The 25407-nt window shown below is 40.9% G+C and overlaps 4 protein-coding genes and 2 pseudogenes across 7 annotated transcripts in view; 3 read left to right on the forward strand and 3 right to left on the reverse strand.

Moving 5' to 3' along the window:
• Window positions 1–1194: 1194 nt before the first annotated feature.
• Window positions 1195–4576, forward strand: LOC110060075 (uncharacterized). Its single transcript, XM_020766831.2, has 3 exons — window positions 1195–1507; window positions 2843–3067; window positions 3927–4576. Exons 1-3 carry the CDS (start codon window positions 1292–1294, stop codon window positions 4161–4163), a joined length of 678 nt encoding a protein of 225 aa, XP_020622490.1. The 5' UTR covers window positions 1195–1291; the 3' UTR covers window positions 4164–4576.
• A 1394-nt stretch (window positions 4577–5970) lies between these two features.
• LOC110060067 (density-regulated protein homolog) lies at window positions 5971–14025 on the reverse strand. Its single transcript, XM_020766818.2, has 8 exons — window positions 13888–14025; window positions 13762–13781; window positions 11573–11660; window positions 10832–10894; window positions 10354–10388; window positions 7380–7464; window positions 6855–6994; window positions 5971–6078 (listed from the first exon to the last, which is right to left on the reverse strand). Exons 1-8 carry the CDS (start codon window positions 13973–13975, stop codon window positions 6034–6036), a joined length of 564 nt encoding a protein of 187 aa, XP_020622477.1. The 5' UTR covers window positions 13976–14025; the 3' UTR covers window positions 5971–6033.
• A 6576-nt stretch (window positions 14026–20601) lies between these two features.
• Window positions 20602–25407, forward strand: part of LOC149096795 (uncharacterized) — a 31171-nt gene continuing 26365 nt past the window's right edge. The window contains exon 1 of one of the 2 annotated variants that reach the window (XM_089280158.1): window positions 20602–20678. Coding sequence is in view for 1 of the 2 variants with exons in the window: in XM_089280156.1 (XP_089136282.1) it covers window positions 22183–22222 (40 nt within the window). In the remaining variant the exon portion in view is untranslated. Of the gene's footprint in view, window positions 20679–22129; window positions 22223–25407 lie in introns of those variants that run through there. The other variant, XM_089280156.1, reaches the window with a different exon arrangement.
• Window positions 20611–25407, forward strand: part of LOC149096796 (uncharacterized) — a 23941-nt gene continuing 19144 nt past the window's right edge. The window contains exon 1 of the mRNA XM_089280161.1: window positions 20611–20678. The gene's annotated coding sequence lies outside the window, so the exon portion shown is untranslated. The remainder of the gene's footprint in view (window positions 20679–25407) is intronic.
• On the reverse strand, window positions 21335–24656 carry LOC149096798 (uncharacterized; annotated as a pseudogene). The gene is made up of 2 exons (XR_016204305.1): window positions 24642–24656; window positions 21335–22947 (listed from the first exon to the last, which is right to left on the reverse strand). The product of XR_016204305.1 is annotated as an uncharacterized LOC149096798 (transcript).
• Window positions 21335–25407, reverse strand: part of LOC149096797 (uncharacterized) — a 4364-nt pseudogene continuing 291 nt past the window's right edge. Inside the window, exons 1-2 of the transcript XR_016204304.1 lie at window positions 24642–25407; window positions 21335–22947 (exon numbers count right to left, since the gene is read on the reverse strand). The exon at window positions 24642–25407 is cut by the window's right edge and continues 291 nt beyond it. The product of XR_016204304.1 is annotated as an uncharacterized LOC149096797 (transcript). The remainder of the gene's footprint in view (window positions 22948–24641) is intronic.

Here is a 25407-nt window from a genome sequence, read left to right on the forward strand (position 1 = left end):
GAAGGTCCCGAAAACTTTTCGGGCTCGGAAAGCCATAGCAAAATCTTGAACCCTACCATTACAGAGCTGTTTTATCCACATATTTTAGATATGAACAGAGGTTCTCTTCATACAAGAAGTTTCAGGCGTATATACACGTCTCCGTTTTTACATAAAGATGAACTAAAACTGGCTTTACGGGCCCGAATAGTTTCCGGGGCTTTCCAGAAACGGGCCCCTGGACAGGATCGTTACGTTGAACTCTGGGTTAACTTAGACATTTAAACTATACCAGTGCCTAACTGGTCTTGGCCAGTTATTAACACGACAAAATTATGCAGGAGAGAGAAAGGGGTTATCTGTGACGGACTAGCCTGAGTTCCATGAAAAGTTAGAGATATTCACCCGCTAGCTGGGTGATGCGCTGGAAACCGTAGTAACTTCTAGGCCACCAGCCTCTGCGGATCTGTTGGGTATATTTTATCTCTCTTTAAGTCAATGCAAAAGACCATTCCTATGGATAAGCAAAGAGAAAAATTAAATGGTCAAAGAATATGTTTCCACATCATTCTCTGCTAGGGGTCAGCGACAGGTAGCGACATGCTCTTGATTCGGGCGTGGATATCTCATTTTACATGTTTGAGGCCGCGGTAAACTGAAACTTTTTTTCAAACAAGCTAGTGTAACCAGGAGCCATATTAATAACGGCTCCTGGTGTAACTTCATGACTGCAGTTCAAAACCATAAAAACCTATATATCAGAAGAAAGCTTATGAATCAGGCACTGAATATAATTTGATCGTCCTCATTTCACATTGACTCATTCACACGGGAAGGCGCTGGCCAGTAGGCTGGAACTACACCCGTTGATTTTCTTTTCCCTGCGACAATTTATTTTTAATTTTACTACGTAAGGAGTTGATTCCACGGTAGGAATTTCCACCCGAAATGTACTGTACCGTCAGGTTAAGTGTATTTTTCTCGTAAGCTTATCAATACAGGCAAGGCTGTTATGAGAGGTAGCACATTTTTCACATTTGTTTTTTCGTCAGGCGCGCGTTTTTCGGGTTTGCCAGAGCGCGTTGCGCTCAAGTGTCGGTGCTTCGCGTGCGTTTCAGTTCCGGAGCGTCATGAGTGACGCATGCAGGTCTGTTGTCACTGGACTTCTGCCAAGGTTGCTCAGCTGTAACCTGGCACTTAAAGTCACAGGATCTGACCTTTATATAAAGTAGTGTGATTACACATTTCGCAATTTCTCAGTGGACGTCTTCTCTCTTGCGCGTAAGAGAATCCGCAAAGTGAAATCGTCACGATGCTCTATCTGCTGATAGCTGCTCTTCTCTGCAGCTCGGCTGCAGCTCAATCGTCTTGTAGCGAGCTGTACGCCTCGTACGATTTGTCGAGGAATTTCAATGAGACCATTGCTCACACTATTCACTCCATGAACGTGCAGGGTCTCCGCCTGTTCAACCCGCAGGCCACTGAGAACAACCGCGTGCCAACAGTCAATCACAACATCCGGGATGAGGCGAGTACCCTTTACCTTGCAATGCTCAAACAAGTCAGCAGATTTGAATGCGGGATCTTCACTAACCTTGGATTTAGTTCGCCTCAAAACGTCTATTGACCTTGTTGAATATTGCAAAGAACTAGCCTAAGGCTGGATGGGCTATGTCTAATAGGACACTTTCAACCCAGAAATGGGAATTTCTCAGTAGACAATCTCTAAGTAAGGAATTCTTGGGGTAAAAGTGATGCTTTAGGGAGGCCTTTCGTGTTCGAGTGTTGACGGTATTTTGGCATGTGGTACGCCTTGGTACAAAAGTATTGAATTACTAGTCACGGAAGGTTTACTTAACTGCTCGCTGTTTATTACAGTCACATCAAGTGAAGCGTACCCCCAACATTACATTAATGAATTGATTATTTGAATGTTGAACCCGCTAGTCTTTTCAAGAATGCAACAATGAATTGATTATTGGAAAATTGAACTCACTAGTCGTTCCAAGAATACGGCTAATGGGTTTAATGTAAAAAAAAAAACAAACAAACAAAACAATTTAATATTGATATTTGAAATGACTAACGAGTTCAATATTCAAATAATCAATTCATCATTACATATTCTTGAGACGACTAGCGGGTTCAATAGTCAAATAATCAATTCATTAATGAAATCTTGAGGGGTACGCTTCACTTGGTTTGATTGTAATGTCCTGGGGAGGCACTCCCAGAAATATTGGGTGGGGGTGTGCGGTCCGCTACCCGAAACCCTTACCTTACCTGCAATTTGTGACTTGACGAAAAATTTGATACTCTATGTAAGACCTGACTCTTAAATCAATGCCCTGTTTCAGACCTGCCTTATAATTAGTTCCTTGGTTCAGTCCGATGTCAAACGCATTGTGAAAAACTTTGATGGTCTTATCGATAACGAAGAAAAAGTAGCTTCAAGTTCTTCTAAAAAAACATACCCAATTCAAGACCAGAGTGCAAAAACCAAACCCTATTTGAGACCAAAATGGCCAAAATCGATACCCTATTTCAGACCAAAACGGCTGAAAAACCAAGCCCTTTTGGGCCGCACATACGTTCATTTAACAAACTTTTAAAAATTTCTTTTTTTGGGAGCCTGACAGAATAAAATCTTCTTTCAGTGTGGAAAATTCGGGGTAGTTTTGTCCTTAAGAGTTAGCTGGTCAGGTTATCAATTCTTCTGGTTTTCATATTTTCTTGTTACCTTCTCTATCGGAGTACAAACTCTCCCCAGACCGTTTAAAGTAGACTTATGAGTGATGTCGAGAGAATTAATGGGTTAATCAGCTTTGATCTGAACCTCTACAAATTACTTTCTCTTCCCCAGGAACATCTGGTGTTACCCTATGCTCCAGAGGACCCCCGTGGGGAAGATTTCACCACTGAGACGCTGAACATCATTGATACCATTTTAAGTCGGATTGGCTTGGACGATGATGGCTTGGGTCCCAATTGGTCCTCGACCGAGCGAATCGTTCACAAGTTTCATATGATTGACGTGTGGCACAGGGTGACGGAGGTTTACCAGGAAGTCTTGAAAAACCCACCCCAGGTAGTTAAATTCTCCCTGCTACTGAAATCAAAAGGTTCATTGAGATTCTTTCTGAAATAATCTCTAAATTCCCATTTGAATCAGGTAACACTCTCGAGTTTTTAAAAAGCTGGAATTGAACCGGTTTGTCCAACGTAACAAACAGTACAACTTGAAGATGAAGTACTCCTCAGTGACTTTCCACACACTACGTTTAAATCCACAGACTCACAGAAGTTGAAACCACCTTGTACAGCGCAATACAGTCCAACCCCTATTAAACGGCCACCCTCAGGGAAATGGACTGTGGCCGCTTAACAGGGGTTAGCCGCTTAATAGAGGTAGAAACAATGGAAAAGCCATCATTGGGACTTTGATTGCTGGCCGCCTAATATGGGTGGCCGTTTAATGGGCGGCCGCTCAATAGAGGTTCGACTGTATAAACAGTACTACTTCGTGAACTGTACCGCTCATGATCAATGGCTTTAATTTCATTTCAATGGCCACACCCTAGGTTTTCCTCCACAAACCACATCGTACAGCATCATATACCAGATGAACCTTTGTACTACTCAATAACTTTCATTTGAATAGTTGCACACCAGGGTTTCATTCAGAATTAAAAGTTACAATTAAAGTGCGGATGGTTGCGGCATAGTTAATATTAACTATGGTTGCAGGTGATGCGCGTGATATGTGAACTGAAGTGAGCTCAAGCGTTAACCGTGACGCGTTTACCACTGCACAGTAGCCGGTACACAAAATAATAAAGGGTTAAAACCGCAGAAAACTGACCCCATTAATTAACGACTGCAAGCCGAAAATACCATAGTCGAACATTTTCTAAAATTGTCTTTACTTAGAATTCTTTTATCCGCAGGATGATCTGTGTGATTGTTTGTTGGAAACCTCGTCAAACGGCATCTACCAAGCGGTTCACTGGGTTGCTGAGCACTACAAGTCAGGCACACCCATCACGCTGTTGAACCGACCTATCCCAAAGCTGAAGGATGCAGATTCCTGGAAAGTGTGGAAGAGCCGTTTGTTGTATTACTACGAGCGACCTTCGCTGTACGACAGCAGCCTGTTCCTGTACTGCGCTACTAAGCATTTCTGAGTCTGTCTGTGGACTACAGGTTATACCCAAATAGTGTAGGGCAATAAGGAGTTTATCACTTAACAAAACGAAATTAAGAAAAGCCCGTAAGTTTTCTTATAAGCCTACAACCGTGTCTGAATGAATAGTACTGGAGTGTCAGGATACCGGTAATTAAAGACATAGGGACATATATAGCCTGATTCTCAGACGGTCCAGGTCGCTCGTGGCCACGCACTCTCCGACCTGGACCGTTTGAGAATCAGGCTATGACATATACTGATCGAGAAAACACAGTTTTATCAGGTTAACAGTCAAACGAACAGTATTAAAGTGTAACTAAAAGGGCTTACGATTTTCAAAATCTAGCGAAAACTAGACCTGTAATCACGGTAAAAGTTCAACAAATGACTAAAAGGATTTCTATCAGTGAATTTTGTGTAACACCGTCCTGATTATAAGAACTCTCGGTTTCCCAGAAGGATGCTTGCATAACTACACAACTTACAACTTCATTGTCGTAAACCACCATCTTCCCGACCAGAGACTGAATTTCGCCTAGTGTATCCAGTCACCTGATCACTTCTACATGGTTGCAAGTAGGGGCTAGTGAGTTGCACATATGAACGAATCGCGTGACCACTTTCAAATTTAGCACGGTTCATGCAATACTTCCGACATTTTTCAAGAACTTTTATGAACGATTCTGTAATACTCAAGATCTGCGTTTCCCCAAGATCAAAACGTACTTCAAATAACAATCACTTTTTTCTGGTATCATCAAAATCAACTCTTATATCCCTTGTCCATTCCGCCCCAGTCATCTTTCTGCCGGAAGAGCATTCGAGGACTTCTTAAAATCCAGAACTTTCAAACGAGAAAATCTTTTTTTTTTCGTTTTCAAGAACTTTTAAATGCGCGAACACGCATGGCTAAGGACACCAATGACCAAGTTCGTAACCTAAACATAAGTTGACGTTACGATCACGGTTACAAATGATTTAACAAATTGACATTAGTTTTTCATGCGTCTGTCCTGTTATTGATCATGAATTTCGTCATACATTGTCAAAGTAGCTGTGGATCCACGAGGCGATACGATAACAAATTGTCAAATTGTCCGCTCTCGCTCGTTGACGCATCGCATAAATTATAAATTCATGTGTCTGTCAGCTTATTGACAATGAAAATTAGCCAATGAGCGCGCGAGAATTTCTGCATCGTAAAAAAGTGGATTGGACTCCGGATCGCGTGGTCCTGATTCAAGTCCAGCCCAGTTCCCTGTGTTCTTGCACAAGCTCATATACACTGAGAATGTCCCTCTCCACCCAGGAGTAGAAATAAGGACCAGCAAACTGACTAAAATAACCGGCAAATATGCTGGGACGTACCAGCGATGGAGTAGTGCCCCATTCCAGGAGAGTAAGTGCGATATATCATCCAACACGCGCAAGTGGAATAATTGTTAATTATTATTCTACTGCAACCCAGTCCCTTTTTTACCATATTAGGTCAAGACGACGCACAAAACACGTAAGGTTTTATTTTGTTTGCGTCATTGACACGCGCCTAAAGCGACCGGTGCGATTTTCGGATGACGCAGGATCTATTTCAAAAAATAGAAGCCGAAATACCAGAAAATGCAGTAATAGTGGAATAATAAAACCCTTATTCGATGGTTTAAAAAATAATACTTTGCTCATTGTTCGTACTACACAACGCGCAAAATATTCCCGAGTATTATGTGTTTAAAAGTATTTTATCATTGTTAAAACATCGAAAAGGTGTATGTACTCGCTCGCTTAGCTTCGAATACATGTTAGAGAGCTTAAGATTAAGAATTTATTATGTTTATTTTTACATTATACAAAGGAATTTAACACGACTTTTATCATCTCTTCTGATCTCCAAGGTCGTCTATACTATCTTCATCAATCTGCATAATATAAAAAAGAGAGCAGAACAAAAATTACCCACCGTTTTGTTATATTGCAAGATTGACATAAGAAATAAAAAAAAAAACGATTTACATGTTTGCCGTGTGGGAGTACGAGGAGGACATTACGTGATTGATCTCATTTTCATAGTGCTTCTGACGTTATAGAGATGGAAGGCTATTCCACAGATGTGCCCCACTGTAGCAGAAACTACGTTTTAAAAAATAGGTACAGGGCTTGGGTCGAGCTACTTTGTTTTCTATATTTCCAACTCCATAAGTGGTCCTGAATAGTTTAAAAGGCTTTTTAAGTACTCCAGTAGTAGTTACTAATCACCAGGAGTACTAACCAGTCACCGCAGATGTGAAAGAAAAAAATTAAAATTAGGAAGAAAATGTAACTAAATCACTGTTGGGTTGAAAAAAAAAAAAAGGCCATGGCCAATGTTCCCTCGTACGGCCTTTGCGCTTGGTTAGTGAGAGCTTATTATTATAAGTTGTTAAAAAATTTCATTAAAAGGTACTTGAATCAACGGAAAATGCAAGTACGGTATACGCAAGATAGCATTTTCAATTGTTGCACTGGCTTGCGTGTTCTTGTGACGCAAGACTGACAGTGACTGCTTACGCCACTTCTTGCGCATGCATAATGTTTGTTTGTTTGTCTGTCTGTTTGTTTGTTTGTCTGTTTGTTTGTTTGCTTGTTTGTTTGTTTGTTTGTTTGTTTGTTTGTTTGTTTGTTTGTTTGTTTGTTTGTTTGTTTGGGTGTACTGTACCTCTGGCCACTTTTCAGGAATAAACTCCAGTAAATCGTCTAGGACATCTCCCTGAATTACAATTTCATCTGGCCCTGTCAATGACGAGCCACACGAGTATTTCTGCGCAAATAACTTGGCAGCCTTTTTCAAGTCAATGTCTGAAAGAGTTACAATAATGTCAGGTGGTCATCAGCTTGTATCACATGCACATATACTGTTAGTCTCTTGTTAGTCGTAATACAGAATTATCATGGGAAATTGATTTACTTGCACTAAAACGGACCAACTGAGCAACAAACATCCGAGAGACAGACTGCTGCCCAATCGACAACTGACAGAAAGGCAGGCAGGCAAACAAGGAGACAGGCAGAAAAGCTGTCAGAAAAACAGCCAAACAGGCAGGCAGGCATACACAGGCAGGCGGGCAGACAGAGAGACAGACAGACAGGCAAGCAGGCAGGCAGAGAGACAACCTCGTATCAGTAAATGGCTCTATTATGTGTGGTGCATGTCCAGCCACAGTGTACATGAACATGTACTTACCAAATGTTCCCAGTCCAGTGACAACAGTCACATATTTCTTTTTATTTCTCTGTGCTCTTGAAAGTAAGACTTTTTTGGTCACATTCTTAACAATGAAAATAAGATAGTAAATTAATCACAAGTCTGTAAAGTGAATAAACACAACAATGACATCTTAGCAGACTTTGCTGATGCAAGTGCACATGTTCTACCAAAAGAATCTACTAGCAAAGGTAAAGAGTAACTTGCATTTAAAAATATTTTACATTACAAGTCCAAGATTTCTTGGTCTGCAGGGCTCGAAAAATATTTGAATTCCACCTTGCCCGTTGGGCAAGTAACTCTCAAATTTTGCTTGCCCGGGGCACTTCCCCGCTTGCCCAAGTTTTCAAACTCATTAATAATTCATGACCCCCAAAATGAACAAACTACTGGCGTGTTTTAATGTAATAAACCCATCTTGACTGTAGTCGTACGTCGTCTTAGTGCTGATCACTTTCATGTTTACGCCATTATATTGTAATACTTCCACAACTTTTAACTTCTTCATTCTGCTTTTATGGCGTCAAATTCAACTTTCCCTGGAATTTTCGAACGTGATAAAAAAAAATGTCACCAGGAATTAAATTTTGTCCCACAGCATCTTTTGCCAGTGCCTCCCAGTTGAAGAAACAAAGTTTGCGAAGTTGTAGTAGTTCGTTCAAGTACCTACTTCCTAGTTCCTGTATTACACGCTGGGCATACAGCCTTGAATCAATTTGATTAATTCGTCGAAGATCGTGTTCAACTCCCTGAATGTTCACCTGCATCTTGTCTAGCTCCACGAAATCATTGTGAAGAGAAACGCGAGAAATTTGTAACACGCAGAATTAACAACAAGTCGCTTTCCCACTTCAGTTTTGACACAGGCACAGTGTCGAATTTGAAAAGCCAGCGAGAGCATAATTTTTCATTTGGGTGAATGAAAAATAGTTTCAATCGAGGGAAAACGTCTTCGTTTGAAACAAACACTATTTTAAGTCATCTTCCAGGAACTCTGAAACTATTTTGACGACTTACTTATCCATTTCTTTTTAATAATATAATACTTTTCATTTCATTACTTGCATGTTACGCCGAAAACAGAGACTTACCTGGATTTTAGCACCAAAATTGCTGGCTTCGTTTTCGAGGTAGCAATATGCAGCTTCTTTTCGCGTACAATTTCTACAGCTTTAATATATCGTTGTTGAGTTAAGTTTTGTACAGAGAAACTGGAAAATGCTCGCAGAAAATTGCTAAAAAACGAAGACCGAAGACCTAAGACCCTGTGGTCTAAAACGAAGACCCACCGGTCTAAAACGAAGATCCACCGGTCTCGAACGAAGACCCACCGGTCTAAAACGAAGACCCACCAGTCTAAAACGAAGACCCACTGGTCAAAACAAATTCTTGTAGCACGTGGCGAATAAATTTGCGAGTCACGCACAGTTGACCTTTGCGCCTTTCTATGATAAGGACAGTAAAGCAAAGTAATGAAGTCATCTCATCGTAATTTGCTCATATGCATTTGAAAAACAGAATATTGGTGACGATAAATTATACTAAAATCGTCACTAAAACGTATATTTCTATACTGTTGGAATTTTATTGCGTTACACAATTTAACACGTTGTACAGACTGAGATAAAGCAACTGTCAAGTTTACCGCTCGCTCAGATGACATTTTAATTTATGCGCTACAGAAATGAAAGCAATTTAGCCTAGTGTAGAGTCTTTCCTGAAGAAAAAGAGGTTTTAGACCGGTGGGTCTTCGTTTTAGACCGGTGGGTCTTCGTTTTAGACCGGCTGGTCTTCGTTTTAGATCGGTGGGTCTTCGTTTTAGACCACAGGGTCTTAAGTCTTAGGTCTTCGGTCTTCGTTTTTGGGTCTTCGTTTTCGACACATCCTCAAGCTTCATCTACTTCAACACTTGATTACCCTTGAGCCTAAAATTTACCTTTTCTTCTCAAAGTTGTTATCAAAAATTTAGTCCGCGAACGGCTTGCCTGGGTCCTTGCCCGTGGGGCAAGTAAGGAGAGAAAGTTACTTGCCCGAAGGGAAAATCTACTTGTCCCGGACGACCGGACGGGGGTTTTTTCGAGCCCTGAGAGTCTGCAGTAAACAGTCAGACCAAGTTGATTATTTTGATAGGCGGGTGAGTGGTGTAAACATACATATATGTAGGTTGTCCCCTTTCCATATTTTTGTTTTTCTGATCGTAATCACGTTCTCTTTCAACGAATGCACCCAAATGATCATAGTGTACTGGAAAATACATGTAGTCACTGATTTCTGCTGAACATTCATGCAGTATTGGGAATGATAAGGTTACCAAAAAAACCTGAAAGCATGGTAATATTTTGAATACAGTTATTACAAAGAATTTATCAAGACTCTAGCTCTCAAGCTGATCCTGGGAGAGAAAATTGAAACTGAAGTTATCCAAATTTTAATTAAATTGGACATTCCACATCAGTTCAAAACACAGTATACCACACTTTACGCATTTTTACAAGGTTTAACATTGACTTTCTTTGACTTTCAGATCTGCAATACAACACAAATAGGGTCTAATATAAATTAGTATCACCCAACTAGTGGACTAATGCAAATCCTGCATTTTGATTGGCTATGCTACTGGAGGACTATTAGCAATAGTCCTCGATTGGGAAATTGGGGCAATCAAGCATGACGCTTTCTTTCGTTTTATTCCCAAATGAATATTTCTTCAACTTGCATTTGCTAACTTTATTATTGCCTTTTCTGTCTCACTAGTTGGGTGATACTAAAACAATGAGGCCCTTCGCCCTCAAGAGCCACGGGTCAATAGCCCGTTTGGCTTTGCCTCATGGGCTATTGACCCGTAGCCCGCAAGGGCTACGAGTCTAATTGTTAAATATCAAACACTCTAAAGACAGACAATTTCTTGCCCTCTTTGACAGGAGTGTAGCCATGATCTTCAACAAACAATTACCTTTTTCTTAGGAACTCTAACAACACCTTTGCCACCTTCAGGATGAAACAAAAAGACACAATAGGTATGTCATAGATTACATGTACTATATTCATGTAACAATGTAATGCAAATTATAATGTACACTCAGCTGAGTCAACCAACTGAAAGAGCACTTGGCACATTTGTTCATAATGTTAGGGTGTAAACATGAAGTTTGTGACACGTGACATGTGATGTAGAGTACCTGCATCCAGGACAGTTTACAAAAGGAGAGAATGTTCAAAAACATAGTGAAATCGATGTATGAGTTTTTTCAGCGTCAAATACAATGTTTGAAGTGCAGCGTGTTTTCTGCGGTTTTATTAAACGTGAGTAACAATAAAAACTATAACTGTTCCAGTAAAGTGCCACAGAATCACTGTTAGTACATGTACCAATGAAGTAGCAATAAGGAGTAATGAATTATTTGTCACTGCAGTATTCATCTCCTTGTTACCTCTTGTTTGCTTCTTTTTTGTTGCACCTTCACTTATATCCACATCAGCCAGTAGTTCTGAAGCTAAAATAAATAGACATGCTGCATGAATAGTTTTATTAGGGAACTTCTGCCCCACCATTAGAATAGGCCATTTCCAAGTGTGTCAAAACGTGTCTTCAGGCAAAACCATTCATATGAAAATGTGTTCCACATACAGGTTCAATTTTCATGCAGATCAAATTCGTTTTCCTATGAAACAGAGGCAAAATGTATTATGTAACTCAGAAATTGTCTACTTAGAACTCTCTATAAAATAATACACACTGCTGAAAGTTACTATTCAGCTACTACATGGTTATTGTTCATCATGGTTATTGTTGTTCATCATGATGCACTGCTACAGATAAATGTTTGATCACTCTTCTCACAATAATCTATAGAGTTGCCACAAAAATATAGCGTTGCAGTTGATTACAAGATTTCTACTGCTAGTCTTTGTCATGTGATGAGGTCAAATGATTATGCATTGTTATATGAAGCATGGTTCATTGTTATATGTATTAGTTCATTCTGGTACATGTATGTTATTATTACATGTAGTGTATTTTAATGCACTCTATGCTTCATGGTATATTAAGAGAGGAGTTTACAGGAGAAAGATTCTATGTCACAAGATTTTAGAATCCTGTGACATAACACAAGACAGTTTACCCATATAAGATAAATTTTATATATAACAAACTCAATAAATGCACCTACCATGATTAATGAGACTTTCATAAACATCAGGCAAATTTGATTTTAACCATTCCTTACATTTTTCATACTCTGAAGTGTACTCACAGTACTAAGGAACAAAGCAAAACAAACAACAAAACAACACTATGTGTCTATTGAAAAGAGAAATTTCCAGGCTTTTCAACTATGATATAGTTATGCATTCCCTACATAATAGACCTTTTTAGTTTGGGCAGTTTGTTGCCCCATTTCAAACCATGTGATGATACTCTTGAGAATTCTTACTTTCAAAATTTCAAATTTTCAAATGTGTGTATATAAATTAATAATATTTAGATAGATAGATAAAAGAACAATTCTCTTGAGAATATCACATGTTTTGTAATGGGAAACATACCACCCAAGCTATTTAAAAGGTGTATTTAACTTTGTTCTGAGAATCAACACCACCCAGGATATGGAAAATAATCATATTCAAAACAGTCAAATTCATTGAAACAAAATTGAACAGATGAGTGACTAAATTTAAAAAATTTGGGACTTTGATAACTGGCCATTTAACAAGGGTTGGCCGCTAAACAGATGGCCGCTTACAATACAATACAGGTAGGTTTGACTGTATTACTTAAGAATGTACATGTAAGCAAGGACTACTGGAAGTTCACTTTAACAAAAGGACTTTCAGTTTTGTGAATCGCCAGTGGGCAGATCATCCTCCAGGCGAAACAATCACAGTTACTCCCTGAATAGTACTACACTTAGTCTAGTTACTTTAACTTCCCAAATACTTTCATTCAGATTGAATATTTTAGCAATAGTATGTACCACACAAGTGAATAGTACTTTTCATCATTCTGATTGGTTAACTTGGAGGTGAAAAAGTTTAAAGGACTACCCTCAAGTGTACTAGAAGAAATATATTTCAAAGGGATTGTCCCAAGCATCACTTATTGCATCACTATGTGGGGATCCTGCTCACCATCTACCTTTAAAGTATTGGAACATTTACACTTAAAAGCTGCCAAACTAATCCATAAACTGCCCAGCGAAACTCCTGACTCTGACGTACTTGACCTTGTTAAATGGAAACCTTCAGGCTATATTTACAAGCGTAGGCTCACTTCTATAATGTATCAGGTTTTCCACAATAGTTTACCTGATCAACTCACAGCCCTATTCAAAATATGCAACACCGACAATAATTATAACTTAAGGCGTATTAATGACTTCTTGAATGTACGGTACAATAGTAACCTTGGCAGAAATAGTGTAAGGTACAGATGTATGTATGTATGTATGTAGGTAGGTAATTAGCAAAGTACTATTCACCTCCAGGCAGAGATTTCAAAACTTCTGACCATTTATAGTTTATTCAATCTCGTTCCCTGAGCCCACGTGTCTTTTGGTCAGCACCAAGACAAAGAGCTCTGGAATAATCAATTTCTAGACTCCAAGATTTTAGGAGTTCCAGTTTCACGGCGCATGTGTGCCTTCATTTAAAACATGGCAATCTCATTCCCAGAGCCCACGTGTCTTTTGGTCAGCGCCTGACCAAAAGACACATGGGCTCTGGGAATGAGCACACGTGTCTTTTGGTCAGGCGCTGACCAAAAGACACGTGGGCTCTGAGAATAAGATTGCAGTTTATTGTCAGAAATAAAGTAATTTTTTGGTCCAGGGTGACCAGTGACCTAAACATTTAGCTCCCAACCAGAAGAAAACACTGCCTATTTCTCGTTCTTTAGGGTGAATATGGGGGCTAATCAACTTCTCATTGGGGGCTAACCAGCTAAGGGCTAATCAACTTGAGGGCTAAACGACTGGTAGCCATGATCCAGTAGTTATTAAGTTTGTTACTAAAACAATTATTCACCTCAGACGGTGTTGGTAAAAGAGGTGGACATTTATTCCTGGTAACCTCCACCTTGGTGAATAATTGTTAATTACTACGATTTTAAATCAAGGCTTCATTAACATTGTCCCTCTTTTTTCCCTTGACCAGCCATCACTCACGCACATCCTTCCCTCTAAACACCACCCTCACCACCACAGGCCCGAGTTAGTAACTCGCCCGACTTGTGACCTTTAACAGCTGTGTTCAGAGCTAAAGAAGACCCGCAAATCAATAGGACGCATCACCGATTAAAGACAAACAAAACCTCAGAAATTTACATTTTAAAACAGTTCATTAAACTAAGAAGCAATCCTACCTCCAGTGGTAAACTACACACTGTAAAGTTCGGAAAGACAGCAACCAATGAAAAAGAAAAAAAAATCATCCAGACGTTACTACTTTTACAAAATTAAGACCTAACTGTTAAGGGATTATTAATTACCTCCACAGTATTGTACTTCCAGTGGGTACTCGATTTTCTCTTCTGTTTCGGTAGGATCCACTTCTTCTTCAGCCATGTTGTCCGCCATGTTGAATTTCCTAGATTTTCAGTAGGTACTTCATGTATGAGGGTGACCTCGAAAATCGCCGCTGTATATTATGCCTGCAGATGCAGAAATCTGCTCGACACCAGGCACACACCTGCCCGGCACATACCCTTATAGCTTACATATGGGTGTACCCTTCCCCCAGGGGGGAGAACGTGTACCTAGTAGCCTCCGTTGCAGACGGAAACTTACCCGTGGGGAGTGCGGGGGGAGTGTAGCGTCTGTGACGCAGGTTATTACCTGGAATCGAAAGAAGATCTTTAATTACTCGTAAATCTTCCATGTTGACTGGCCTTCGAAGCGATCGCAACAGACCATCCTCACTTTTGCGGAAAAAACATCCATTTGTTATTAGCAGTTTTGGTAATTATATTCCAAGGAAACAGTGGCACCAAAAGGTGTTCTTTCCAGTTTATCAAACAATTCAAGCTATCATAAAAATGAATTTGAGTAATCGACTAAAGCTGTTAGCCCATCATTTTTTGGCATCTAAAACTGAATATCTACTTGTTTTATACAACTAAAGAAAATTTCTGCTGTGAGGTAAGGCGTAGCGCCGACGGCACAAGTAAGTAACTGAAGGCGTTCACGTCCTCAGAAGCGCGCTAGCGCTCGTACATGTACAGTTCATCTTTTATAAAGCAATTGGATTATGAGCTCGAGATTTCTTTCTCGTGATAGTTGACGAGGGCACAGCCCGAGTCAACTGTCGGCATAGTTATTGAGAGAGAATCATCTAATTGTTTTAGTATAAATCTACTAGTCGTTCAAAACTTTATTTACATCCTCTTCACAGACACTTCGAGAATGCCAAGAAGCGGTCATCATTTTTTTAACAAGCGCACACTTCTACGCTACTCACCATCTATCACAGAATGGATCGTGAATAACGTAACCAATCAGAGAACAGCATTCGTGATAGAACGCTAGTAGCTTTATACCAAAACAAGATAGTCAGTCATAATAACGAGAAATACTGAAAATTCCCCGTAATTTCACAGCATGACTATATAAGTGATAAGTATGAATCAATGACACTAAAGATGTGACTATTATCCATCGTGGTGTAAGATAGGTTGACCGTAAATCTTTGGTGGCTCTTTGTGCCTAGGTTTGATCTTGTTGTAGATGGACCACTTCGTTTTAAGCAGTGAGTCAGTGAGTTTCCGGCTGAGCCTGTCCGCCGGGTATTTATAAAGAAGTCGGTATGGACCTGTTTCGGAAGTGTTTTTATTTTTTCATGGTAGGTGTCAGCTACGTTAGCGCGACCTTTGTCTGCTGGTAGAATCATGATGGAGTCCACTTGTTTCAAGTTCTTAAGGGCCTCTTGCATTTCCTTCATGATGTAGGCTTGGGCGGTCTAGCCTGTTGAAGGATGTTATTGACGTTTCTTCATCCAAATAACATCAATAGAGATAGTGGAATCGAAATCCCTGAAGCATAGATATCTACAATCAAAAAGTACAACAGGCAGTAAGTTGCAATGCGGACCTAGGAGGAACAGCGTCACAATGTCGAAAATAATAATAATAATAATAATAATAATAATAATAATAATAATAAGCGGCGAATATTAACGTTAAAAGCCGACGTTTCGGGGTCATCGTCACACCATTCTCAGGGCAATGTGAGTAAATAATGCGAAGATTTGATTTCAATACAGTCTCCACAAATCAGCACAACAACAAAGGACCACAAGTTCTCCAAGTGAACACCCCTACGCGAGCTGAGTCCGCCCGCACGCCTAGGGATGGTCAAAGTCCTCCTATAAAAAGCATCCCCCCAATTAGGCAACCAAACTTGTTAGAACACTTAGTAAGCACGCGAAACTGCCCCGAAAGAAAAGGAGGCACGCTCGAGCTATGTTCGCTCATATAATGTCCACAAACCGACGACGACTCCCGTTTGTGTCCATCAACGCGCCCGCGGAGCCGGCCGCGAGTGCAACCAACAAATCCTGCATCGCACAGGTCACACTGAAACTCACAAACCAGGCACCGCCGGTCAACAGTGGCTGGCCCGAACCCCCGAACCCCAAGGCCCCCGCCGAGCCCCCCGCCGATTAACACGGGTTGAACCATGGCCCTGACCAGCGAGCTGAGGTCTGCGAGACGTTTCTTTACTATGTTAGCAGAGGTCTGATCTTTAAATGGTATGATAACTCGGATGGTGGGTGTAGTCGCTTCGGTTGATGGAATGTGCTACTGGTCTGCTACCTTGGAATCTACCAATTGTCTCAAGTCGATCGCATTCGCATTCTGGCTTTTAACGTTTAATATTCGCCTGCCGTATGTTTTAAGAAATCGTTATTGATCAATAATAATAATAATAATAATAATAATAATAATGCCGCGAACCAACGTGCTACAAATAGGAAGACGTAAACAATCGACCTCATCGCCTGATGAAGACTAGAAGTATAGCAGTCGAAAGCTCGCGATCAACATCTCAGAGTGACTCCATCGTAAGACAAACGAATAAAATTCATTTGTCCCATAAGTCAATAAGTTAACCCGGTCGGAATGGGACGAGCGATACGTGAGCGTGCGCGGACAGGGGGCGCGGAACTCCAGACCAAAATTGACGCTAAGTAATGGATAAAATCGATGAGCAACCGATGGTTAAAGACCACAAAATTTTTTGTCATCAATTATTAATCATTAATCATTATTTGGTGATCATCAGAATCGCCTACTAGATGTAATCAAGGTTAATAGGGGTTATAAAGCCCAGCAAAGATCTTTATTCAATCATTAAATGTTTGGCAAGCCGTAACGCAAACTTTCGCGCTCAAAGTACAACACAATTTGTGGCAATTTATCGAGCTCTTAAAGTTTTTTCAGTAAGTACGAAACATGGAGAGCTCCTCTGAAAAAGAAAGTACTTTTTGAAGGTTCATCCCTACTTATTTATTGATAAATTTAATAAGGTATTTTGGCTAGCGGTGGTCTTACTGGTCTGGCCAGCCAAAATATTGTTTTAACTGTACTACGTTGTATCCGCCTTGGTAGTCTTTGACTTCTCATATCGTTTTACTTTTCAACTTTGGCTGATTAGATCTTCTGTGAGATCCAAGGTTCAGTCAAGCAGGATCATGTTTATTTAGTTTGTTTGTTTATTTAGTTGGTTATTTATTTATTGTTATTTAGTTATTGATGACTTCTTTTACAACTGAATATTAAGATTCCAGCTGTTCGCGTCCCAAGGTTCAACGATCAGTGACGAACCATTCGTAGTCCTCAGCTTGACCGTGTAGGCCGACGGTTCGGTCGCTGGGAAGAGAGAAAGGTTATCGTCCCCCGCGCTCCCTCCGTGACCTTTTTCTTACTTACCCCTTCTCCCTAGGGAGGCTCTGCGGAGGAGAGAGTACCAAGTTTTTGAAGAATATAAAAGCAGACACCGAAATAACGTAGGATGATTTTTTGAAGGTGCACTATATTTTGGCTGGCAAAACCGGCCTTCTTCAGGTGCAATGAGAATTTTACATTGGTAAAATTTTACTGTATGCTGAGCTTTAATTTACACTGTCAAGTAGTTTTACGTATTTCCGGTGTCACAGTGATATGTGTATCCCCGTGATATGTGTATCCCCGCACACATATCACTAGTGATATGTGTATCCCCCGTGGGGATACACAAAACACTGATACGCGCCTGGACATTCAACGAACAAAATGGCGACTCGGTTGCGAGGTTCCGACGAGCGCTGTAAAGAGTAGAAGAAACCAGAAATGAATTCGCGCCCAACGGAGCAGATTAGGATTTCTTGAGTTTGGTTGAGTTCCAACCGACTCGATTGTATATCTGACTAAAACTTCGAACAGCGGATCCGCATATCACTAATTATTTCATGGCGCAGTGATCTCAGTGTGTATCCCCTAAACACAGCCGTTAGATTGGCTATCTACCTGATCGAAGAAAATGGCCAATTATTGCCGAAACGTGCTGGCTGCTTACTCGCTACGACGTTTATACCCAGGTTGAGGTTTGCGGAGTTTGCAACTCGAATGTCTAAATATCTAAACTGAAATCGCGTGCAGGGGATACACATATCACTAATTATTTCATGGCGCAGTGATATGTGTATCCCCAGAAACACAACTGTTGTAATATAGCGCATCAACCTTGTCAAAACTGCAGGCAGTATTAGCACCCGACGTTTTTACACGGCTTGGGTTCACTGAAGTTTGAAACTCGATAATTCCACTAAAAACGCGTGCACGCGTGCACGGGATAATAAGGGATACACATATCACTGATTATTTCATGAACTAGTGATATGTGTATCCCCATGGACACAGCTGTTATATTGGCTTTCTACCCAAGAAGAAAAATGCCCATAACATTTGCACTGTCAAAACTGGCTTGCTAGAAATATTCACACCAAGCATTTATTCATAGCTTGGGATTTCTGGAGTTTCACTGACCTCGGTTGTACACCGTCGCCGACCGCATGCAGGGGATACACATATCACTAATTATTACATGGCGCAGTGATATGTGTATCCCCTGAAGACAGCCGTAATCTAGGCTAACTGCCGAAGAATAAACGTCGAATATTGTGAAACGTGCTAGCAATATTCGCAGTATAGCAATGTATACAGCTTGAGACTTAACATATCTTACAAAAAGTCGAACTGAAAAGCGGGTGCAGGGGATACACGAGTGCCACTAATCATTTTATGGCGATCGGGTCGAAGCCGTGATATGTGTTTCACTCCACGAATAATTCAGATGCAAACAAGGCGATGAACAGTGGAGAATATGCGTTACTCGAGGGGTGAGAATGCACCGCGCAATTAATATCGTCCTAGAAATCCGGTGCCGTGAAACTCAAATTGAAATATATCTAGATCCATTTGGTGTTCAACTTTAAATTCACTATATCCTGCTCGCAGAAAACCAGTTAGGATCAAGAACACAATTCCAGCAGCAGATACGTAAACTTTTTCAACTACAAAAATTAAGATTTGTGTTTTACTGGAGCCTGTTTGGGTTAGTCGTTCGTCCAGTAAGCGACCGGACGACGAGAGCGCTTTCAAGGAGGATATCGCTTTTTAAAGTAGAGGGGAGGGGGGTGGGGGATACACATATCACTGGTCGCCATTTTGGAGGGAATACACATATCACTAGTGATATGTGTGCGGGGATACACATATCACGGGGATACACATATCACTATGACACCGGTACTACGAAAATATGCTGCATAAAAACCCGTCCCAATGTAAAATGCTCATTGTACCTGAAGAAGGCTGCTTTGGCCAGCCGAAATATAGTACACCTTCAAAAAATCATCCTACGTCGTGTCGGTTTCTGCTTTTATATTCTTTATTTTAGAGGTGAAGCCGATTAGATCAATATTGATCCAACGTATACCAGCAGGATAATCGTTCCGATTGCTTGCTTAAACATTTCATAGTCAAGTGCTTGACTACTCACGCATGGATGAAACTGACAGGGGGCTAATAATTTTCGTATTAATTTTCGGATTATGTAAGCATGTAAATAATAATTCTCGTATCACCCTCAACACAATCCTATTTGCATTTGACTTTTACCCGTAAACGTCATTTGAGCTTCTAAAAAGCCTAGTTCTTCTTCCACAAAACTTCTAATTCCACGACCATACCGAGAGGTTTAGAAATGTCAATAGCTTATGTCGCATAAAAACATTACAGGTAATTACGTGCACGATATAACATTAGCAACAATGCATACAAGCGTTTGTATTTAGCGACTGATTTACCGCTGAAGTAAACATGGATCTTTTTGTGGAAAACACTTTTGTCACCTGCACAAATTCGCTTCCTTTATCCAAGTTTCTTGCATTTAGTTTTTAGATTGGGAATATTTGAAAAGGAACCTCTTAAGATTTACTCCTTGGTAATTTAAATGTTAATGATCGTCTCGGTCACCATACACATTGATCTTCCGACTTTTGAATCCTTTGTTTTTTCAAAAACATACATGTACCACTGTTTTTAAAAGCCACTCATGTGTTAAGGTAAATAAGCCTGACATGTGATTGGCCAATTAATAACACACGATGATCACGAGACGATGGCGTGAGCATAGCGGCAAAACTATCGTATATGAAAAATCCAGTAACTAAGGTGATCTACGTGCAACAGTTAAAAAATAATGTCCTACTCAATCTTGCGTGATATCACCTGATTTAACCAATGAATGCGTTGCCAGTAATCGGATACCCGTGTTTGCGCGAAGAACTCTGGAATCGTCAGGGGACAAACATTGCTAGTCGCTAGAAGGAAATGTATGGCGAAAAGTTGTTTCGAAGTACAAGAAAACGAGTTTTGAGAGAGATCAACGCTTTTTCGCCGTCGTTTTTATCGCGAATGGATTTGGGCAATGTTGATATGTGGAATATGTAAGTTTTTGTTCGAATAACCGTGAAATATGGGACAAAATCTACCGATAAACTCCGTTGCTTGCGTGAGGGTTTATTGTGGAATTTACATCGCGTAATGGCCTGAAAATATTGTAACCGCTTCCGGTAAAGTTTAGAAATATTTTCCCATTTGATTGACGTTACCGTGATTGATGCATTAAATGCTTAACAAACATAGCCCAAATTCAGTTCAAGCTAAGACCCCTTCTGTTCAAGATCGTAAAACAAGTTAGAGCGAAATTCTCATAGGAAAATCAAGACCCGCGAACGTTGGTAAGCTACAATCCACTTATGTTGATATTTACATTGTTACGTGATTATGCTTTCCAAAGTTTGCTATTGACGATTGAGTGAAATTGCCCGACACAAAGGGAAGTAGTTCCTTCTGCAATTTTCGATTTCTGTTTTAGAGCTTCTTTTCTGTCTTTATATTTAACTTCTCGGAGGATCTTTTCTACCATTTGCTCCGGGTAGCCTCTCGAGATCAGGCGTGTATTGAAATTTTCAATATTCTCTTCAATGTATTTCACAATAAATCTCACGCAAGCAATAGGGAGTTTATCGGTAAATTTTATCACTTATTTCACGGTTATTCAAACAAAAACTTAAATTTTCCATGCATCAACATTGCCAAAATCCATTCGCGATAAAACAACGGCGAAAAAGCGTTGATCTCTCCCCAAAACCATGTTTTTTGGGGGTCGAAACAACTTTTCGCCATACTTTTCCATCTAGCGACTTGCAATGTTTGCCCCTGACGACCCCAGAGTTCTTTGCCCAAACACGGGTGCAATTACCATTCGTATTTGCACTGATTGTCCCTTCCGCCGAAAGAGAACGTAGCCCCCCATGACCGATGATTTGAATAAGACCAATATAATACCCTGGGTCTTGTTAAACCCCTATAAATTCCACGCAGACTATATGACTCGGCTAACTCGATCTAACTTTTAATTTGAACCTGGCTGAATATAACAAGCGCATATCGTGTAGCGTTTTCATCAGTAAAACTACCGGAAGACATAACGCAAGAGTTGAGAGCAGTGCGCTTGATTTCTGGCGCAGTAACCACACAGCCGCCTTGAGGGAAAGAACATAAGATGAACATATACCCGACCGGTATGCACTGTAAATTATTTCCTAGATATCTTGCGTTCACAGGCGGAATAGTTCACAAATAACTATACAATGACGTCATTGACAAACCGAGACTGCGCATCTCCTAAAATAATTGGGAAATTAAACGAGACTTACCTGTAAGTTGAAGTTTGATTGAGATTCTATCACATGACATCAGAAGGCGAGAGATCACATGAGATAGCACGGCGCTTGCGCAAGTCATAATTAAAAGCCACGTACTGGGTGCATCAAAAGACAGTATGCAGGCTGGAAAAAGCCAAACTTGAAGAAGACAGGCAACCAAGTTGCCTAAGAGAGGGTGGGTGTGATAGTGGCGAGCATGTGATCTCTCGCCTTCTGATGTCATGTGATAGAATCTCAATCAAACTTCAACTTACAGGTAAGTCTCGTTTAATTTCCCAATTCTATCACATGACCAGAAGGCAGAGATCCCATGGGACTTTAAAGCGTTGATGCACCCATACGACATGCACTCAAGTCTAACATAACTAATAAACAATTTTGTTTCGTTTTTACGCAAGTCCTTGGTCTTGTTGATATATACTTTGAGACAAGCCAAAGGGCAAATTGAGCTGTCTGGCTCATAGGCAGCAATGTCAATCCTCGTATATGGGCTTCTGGGAGTACTGGTCTTGATATGCTCAACGACGTCAAAGGAATAATTTTCCTCTTCCATGGTAAGATGCTTTAGATCTAAGTAGTGTATCGATTACCCTCGTTGACTCGAAACTAATAAAATCAGCATAAGTACCTTGTGCGTTAATTCCTTTAAAGACAATTTTTCATTAGGGTATAAGGAAGATAAATGTTTCAAAACCACTGAAACATCCCAAATTTTGTCATATTTAGGTTTGGGTCTACGCGATTCAAATACTCCTTTCATAAAGCGTGTAACAAGATGATGGCTACCAAAGCTTGTCCCCCCGTCTATCATAACAATGGTAGATAATGCAGAGCGAGCAGTATTAAGGGTAGAGTAGCTAAGCCCTTGATTAAAAAGCCCCGAGAGAAATTGAAGGGTGTCGCTCAGTGGTGGTGAATAACAATTAATTTGTCTTTCACGACAAAATGCCATCCATTTTTTAAGGTATGTGGCATACTGTTTTTGAGTGCCTTTCCTCCAAGCTGCCATGAGAATGTCGGTAACCTCCTCTGGAAAGTTGTAACGGCTGAAGGATCCCCTGACACAGGACATACCATCAGATGAAGATTCCTGTGTAGGGGATGTGGGCCGCTGCGTGAGGGGTGCTGCAGAAGATCTGGGCGTGGGCGTAGAATCCAGGGCTGGTCGCACAAATGTTGTAGGAGTACCGGAAACCACGTTTAGGTTGGCCAAAGCGGAGCAATTAGAACACCCTGTGCTCGGTCTAGACTGATCTTCTGAAGGCATCTTGGAAGGAGGCTAAAAGGTGGAAAAGCATAAAATTTATACCCATTCCAATTCATGGTGAATGCGTCTACGTGTGCACTATTAGGATCCGCATGCCACGAGCAGTAACTACTGATCTGATAGTTTAAGCGACTTGCAAACAAGTCGAAATCGAGTCCGGGGTGGCGCATTAGGATCTCGTCAAAAGAGTGTTTGTTTAACATCCACTCGTGATTATCTGAAGACACGCGTGATTTCTCATCAGCCCTAGTGTTCAGCCTACCAGCTATGTGCACAGCTGAGAGCCAAATGTCTCGTGATATACACCATTCCCAAATTTGAACAGCTAGCTGATTTAGGTCTTTGGATTTTGAGCCCCCCATGTTGTTTATGTAAGCTAGGGCTGTGGTATTATCGATCTGAATTTGGATATGGCAGTTGTTCATATGGCTACAAAAACACTTTGACGCAAAAAAGACTACAAGTAATTCCAATATGTTTATATGATATCCAGCCTCCGAAGGGGTCCATCTCCCCCCCGTTTTCTGAGTGCCAAAAACCGCTCCCCAGCCCAGTGTTGATGCGTCTGACTGAATTGTGATGCTGGGGTGGTCGTGGTGGATATCTCGCTTGAGAGTTATGGCATTATCGCGCCACCACCGGATTTCTGTTAAAGCGGGAGGAGATAATTGCATTTTTCCCGCGTAATCACCTTTGTTTGCCATGAGTGCGAGATATTTATCCCGCTCAAGGTGGCGGTAGTGTAGTGGTCCGTACTGAGCACCGGGAAAATTGGACACCAGAATACCGATAACCTCTGCTACTTGTCTAATTGTAGGCATTTCTGTTTGTAAGAGCGTAGCGCACACAGACAGAATCCGTTGAACTTTATCTTCCGTAAGCGTAACTGTCATAGCAATAGAATCCAGTACAAACCCTAAGAAAATTAATTTCTGGGAAGGTATGAAAACCGATTTCTCTGGATGGATATGAAACCCTAATTTGGTAAATAACGTGATGGTGTCAATGACATTTTTATAACATTCCGCGGAGGTGTCGCCTTGTAGATAAGAATCGTCGATATACCCTGAATTGAGATGTCCCATGCTCCGAAGTGTGGCGTACACAGGTTTCAATAGTTTGGTAAATATGCGCGGAGCACTAGCTAGGCCATTAGGCAAACAGGTATATTTGTAGAAAACACCGTCAAAACAGAACTTTAAGCATTTCTGGTAAGATGGGTGGATAGGGACGGTATAATACGCGTCCTTTAAGTCCACCGAAGCCATAAAACAACCTGGCCTCATCATGTTTACAGCGGCCTCTAGTGTATCCATTTTAAAATGATGGTAAGCTATAAATTCGTTAAACGCTTTGAGATTTAGAATGGTACGGTGTGTGCCATCTTTCTTCGGTCGTAAAAATAATGTGGAGATAAATTCCTCTGTTTCCTGTGCCGCCGGGATAATGACCCCTTTAGCAAGAAGTTTGGCAATTTGCTAATGAGCGTTAAATACACTAGGTCTGCCATAAAGTTGCGTGGGTGCAACATTGTTTTTAAATTCAATTTTAACTCCAGTAACAATCTGAAGAATAGAAGGGTCAGTCGTTATCGCTTCCCACTGCGGCCAAAAAATTTTGAGCTCTCCGGCGTGGAAACTTGTTTGTGAATTTATCAAGTTATGTACAATGTCAATAGACAAAGATGTGAGTTCTGCGTTACATACCTCAGGCACCTTCATTGGCGCTGGCTCGTTTCGCCGTCCTTTTTCTTTCTCGGCGGCTTTGAGAAGCGGCTTTTGCCTAAAAAATCAGAGGGTTTTCCTCTAGGGTAGGGCTGAAATCTTCGCTGGCTCGAGCCATATGCTGAGCGCCCAACGTATTTATCACCTCGGGAAGTCCCGGAATGTTGGGGGCGAACCTTTTTCGTCAACTTATTGGCCTCTGTGATATCTTTCGCGAGCTTTGACAAATCTCCAGACAGGTACTCTGAGGTGCCCTCCACAGTGGACAGGTTGCAGAGGGCTGCATAGTCTTTATGCATCTCTTTCTTCATGGCCAGGCGTCGGGAGTGATTCACCTCATGGTTGTATTGAAGTGCCATTGCAACAGCATCGGTCAACAAAGTGATCAGTTCTTTGTCTTGGCTGTATTTTCCTAGCGCCAAATCGGCGGCCTTTGTCATGGCTATAATAGCGCCGATAAGAGTGTTTTGCCCTTTTTGTGATCTTACATCTTGAGCTTTCATAGTAGTCGAAAGCTGACTCCAGATTGAGGGGTTCACTTTCGGTGTTCGCAAGGCCTTGACATTCTCAGGACGAGGATACTTTTCAAGTTTGGCCTTGAGCTTCTCGTCCCCCGACAAAAGATTATTAAAAATAGCCGCCAGACCTTCGCGAAGGGGCGGAGAAGTCTTCTCGCTTACTGTTAAGTCCTGCGCGAGTTCCTTCAAGAGGTCGTCGCCCGACATAGCCTCGTTACTATCATCTTTGC

This window comes from Orbicella faveolata, unplaced genomic scaffold (assembly GCF_042242905.1).
Source record: "Orbicella faveolata isolate gen_17 unplaced genomic scaffold, um_ofav_v1 contig_47, whole genome shotgun sequence".
Classification (NCBI taxonomy): domain Eukaryota; kingdom Metazoa; phylum Cnidaria; class Anthozoa; order Scleractinia; family Merulinidae; genus Orbicella; species Orbicella faveolata.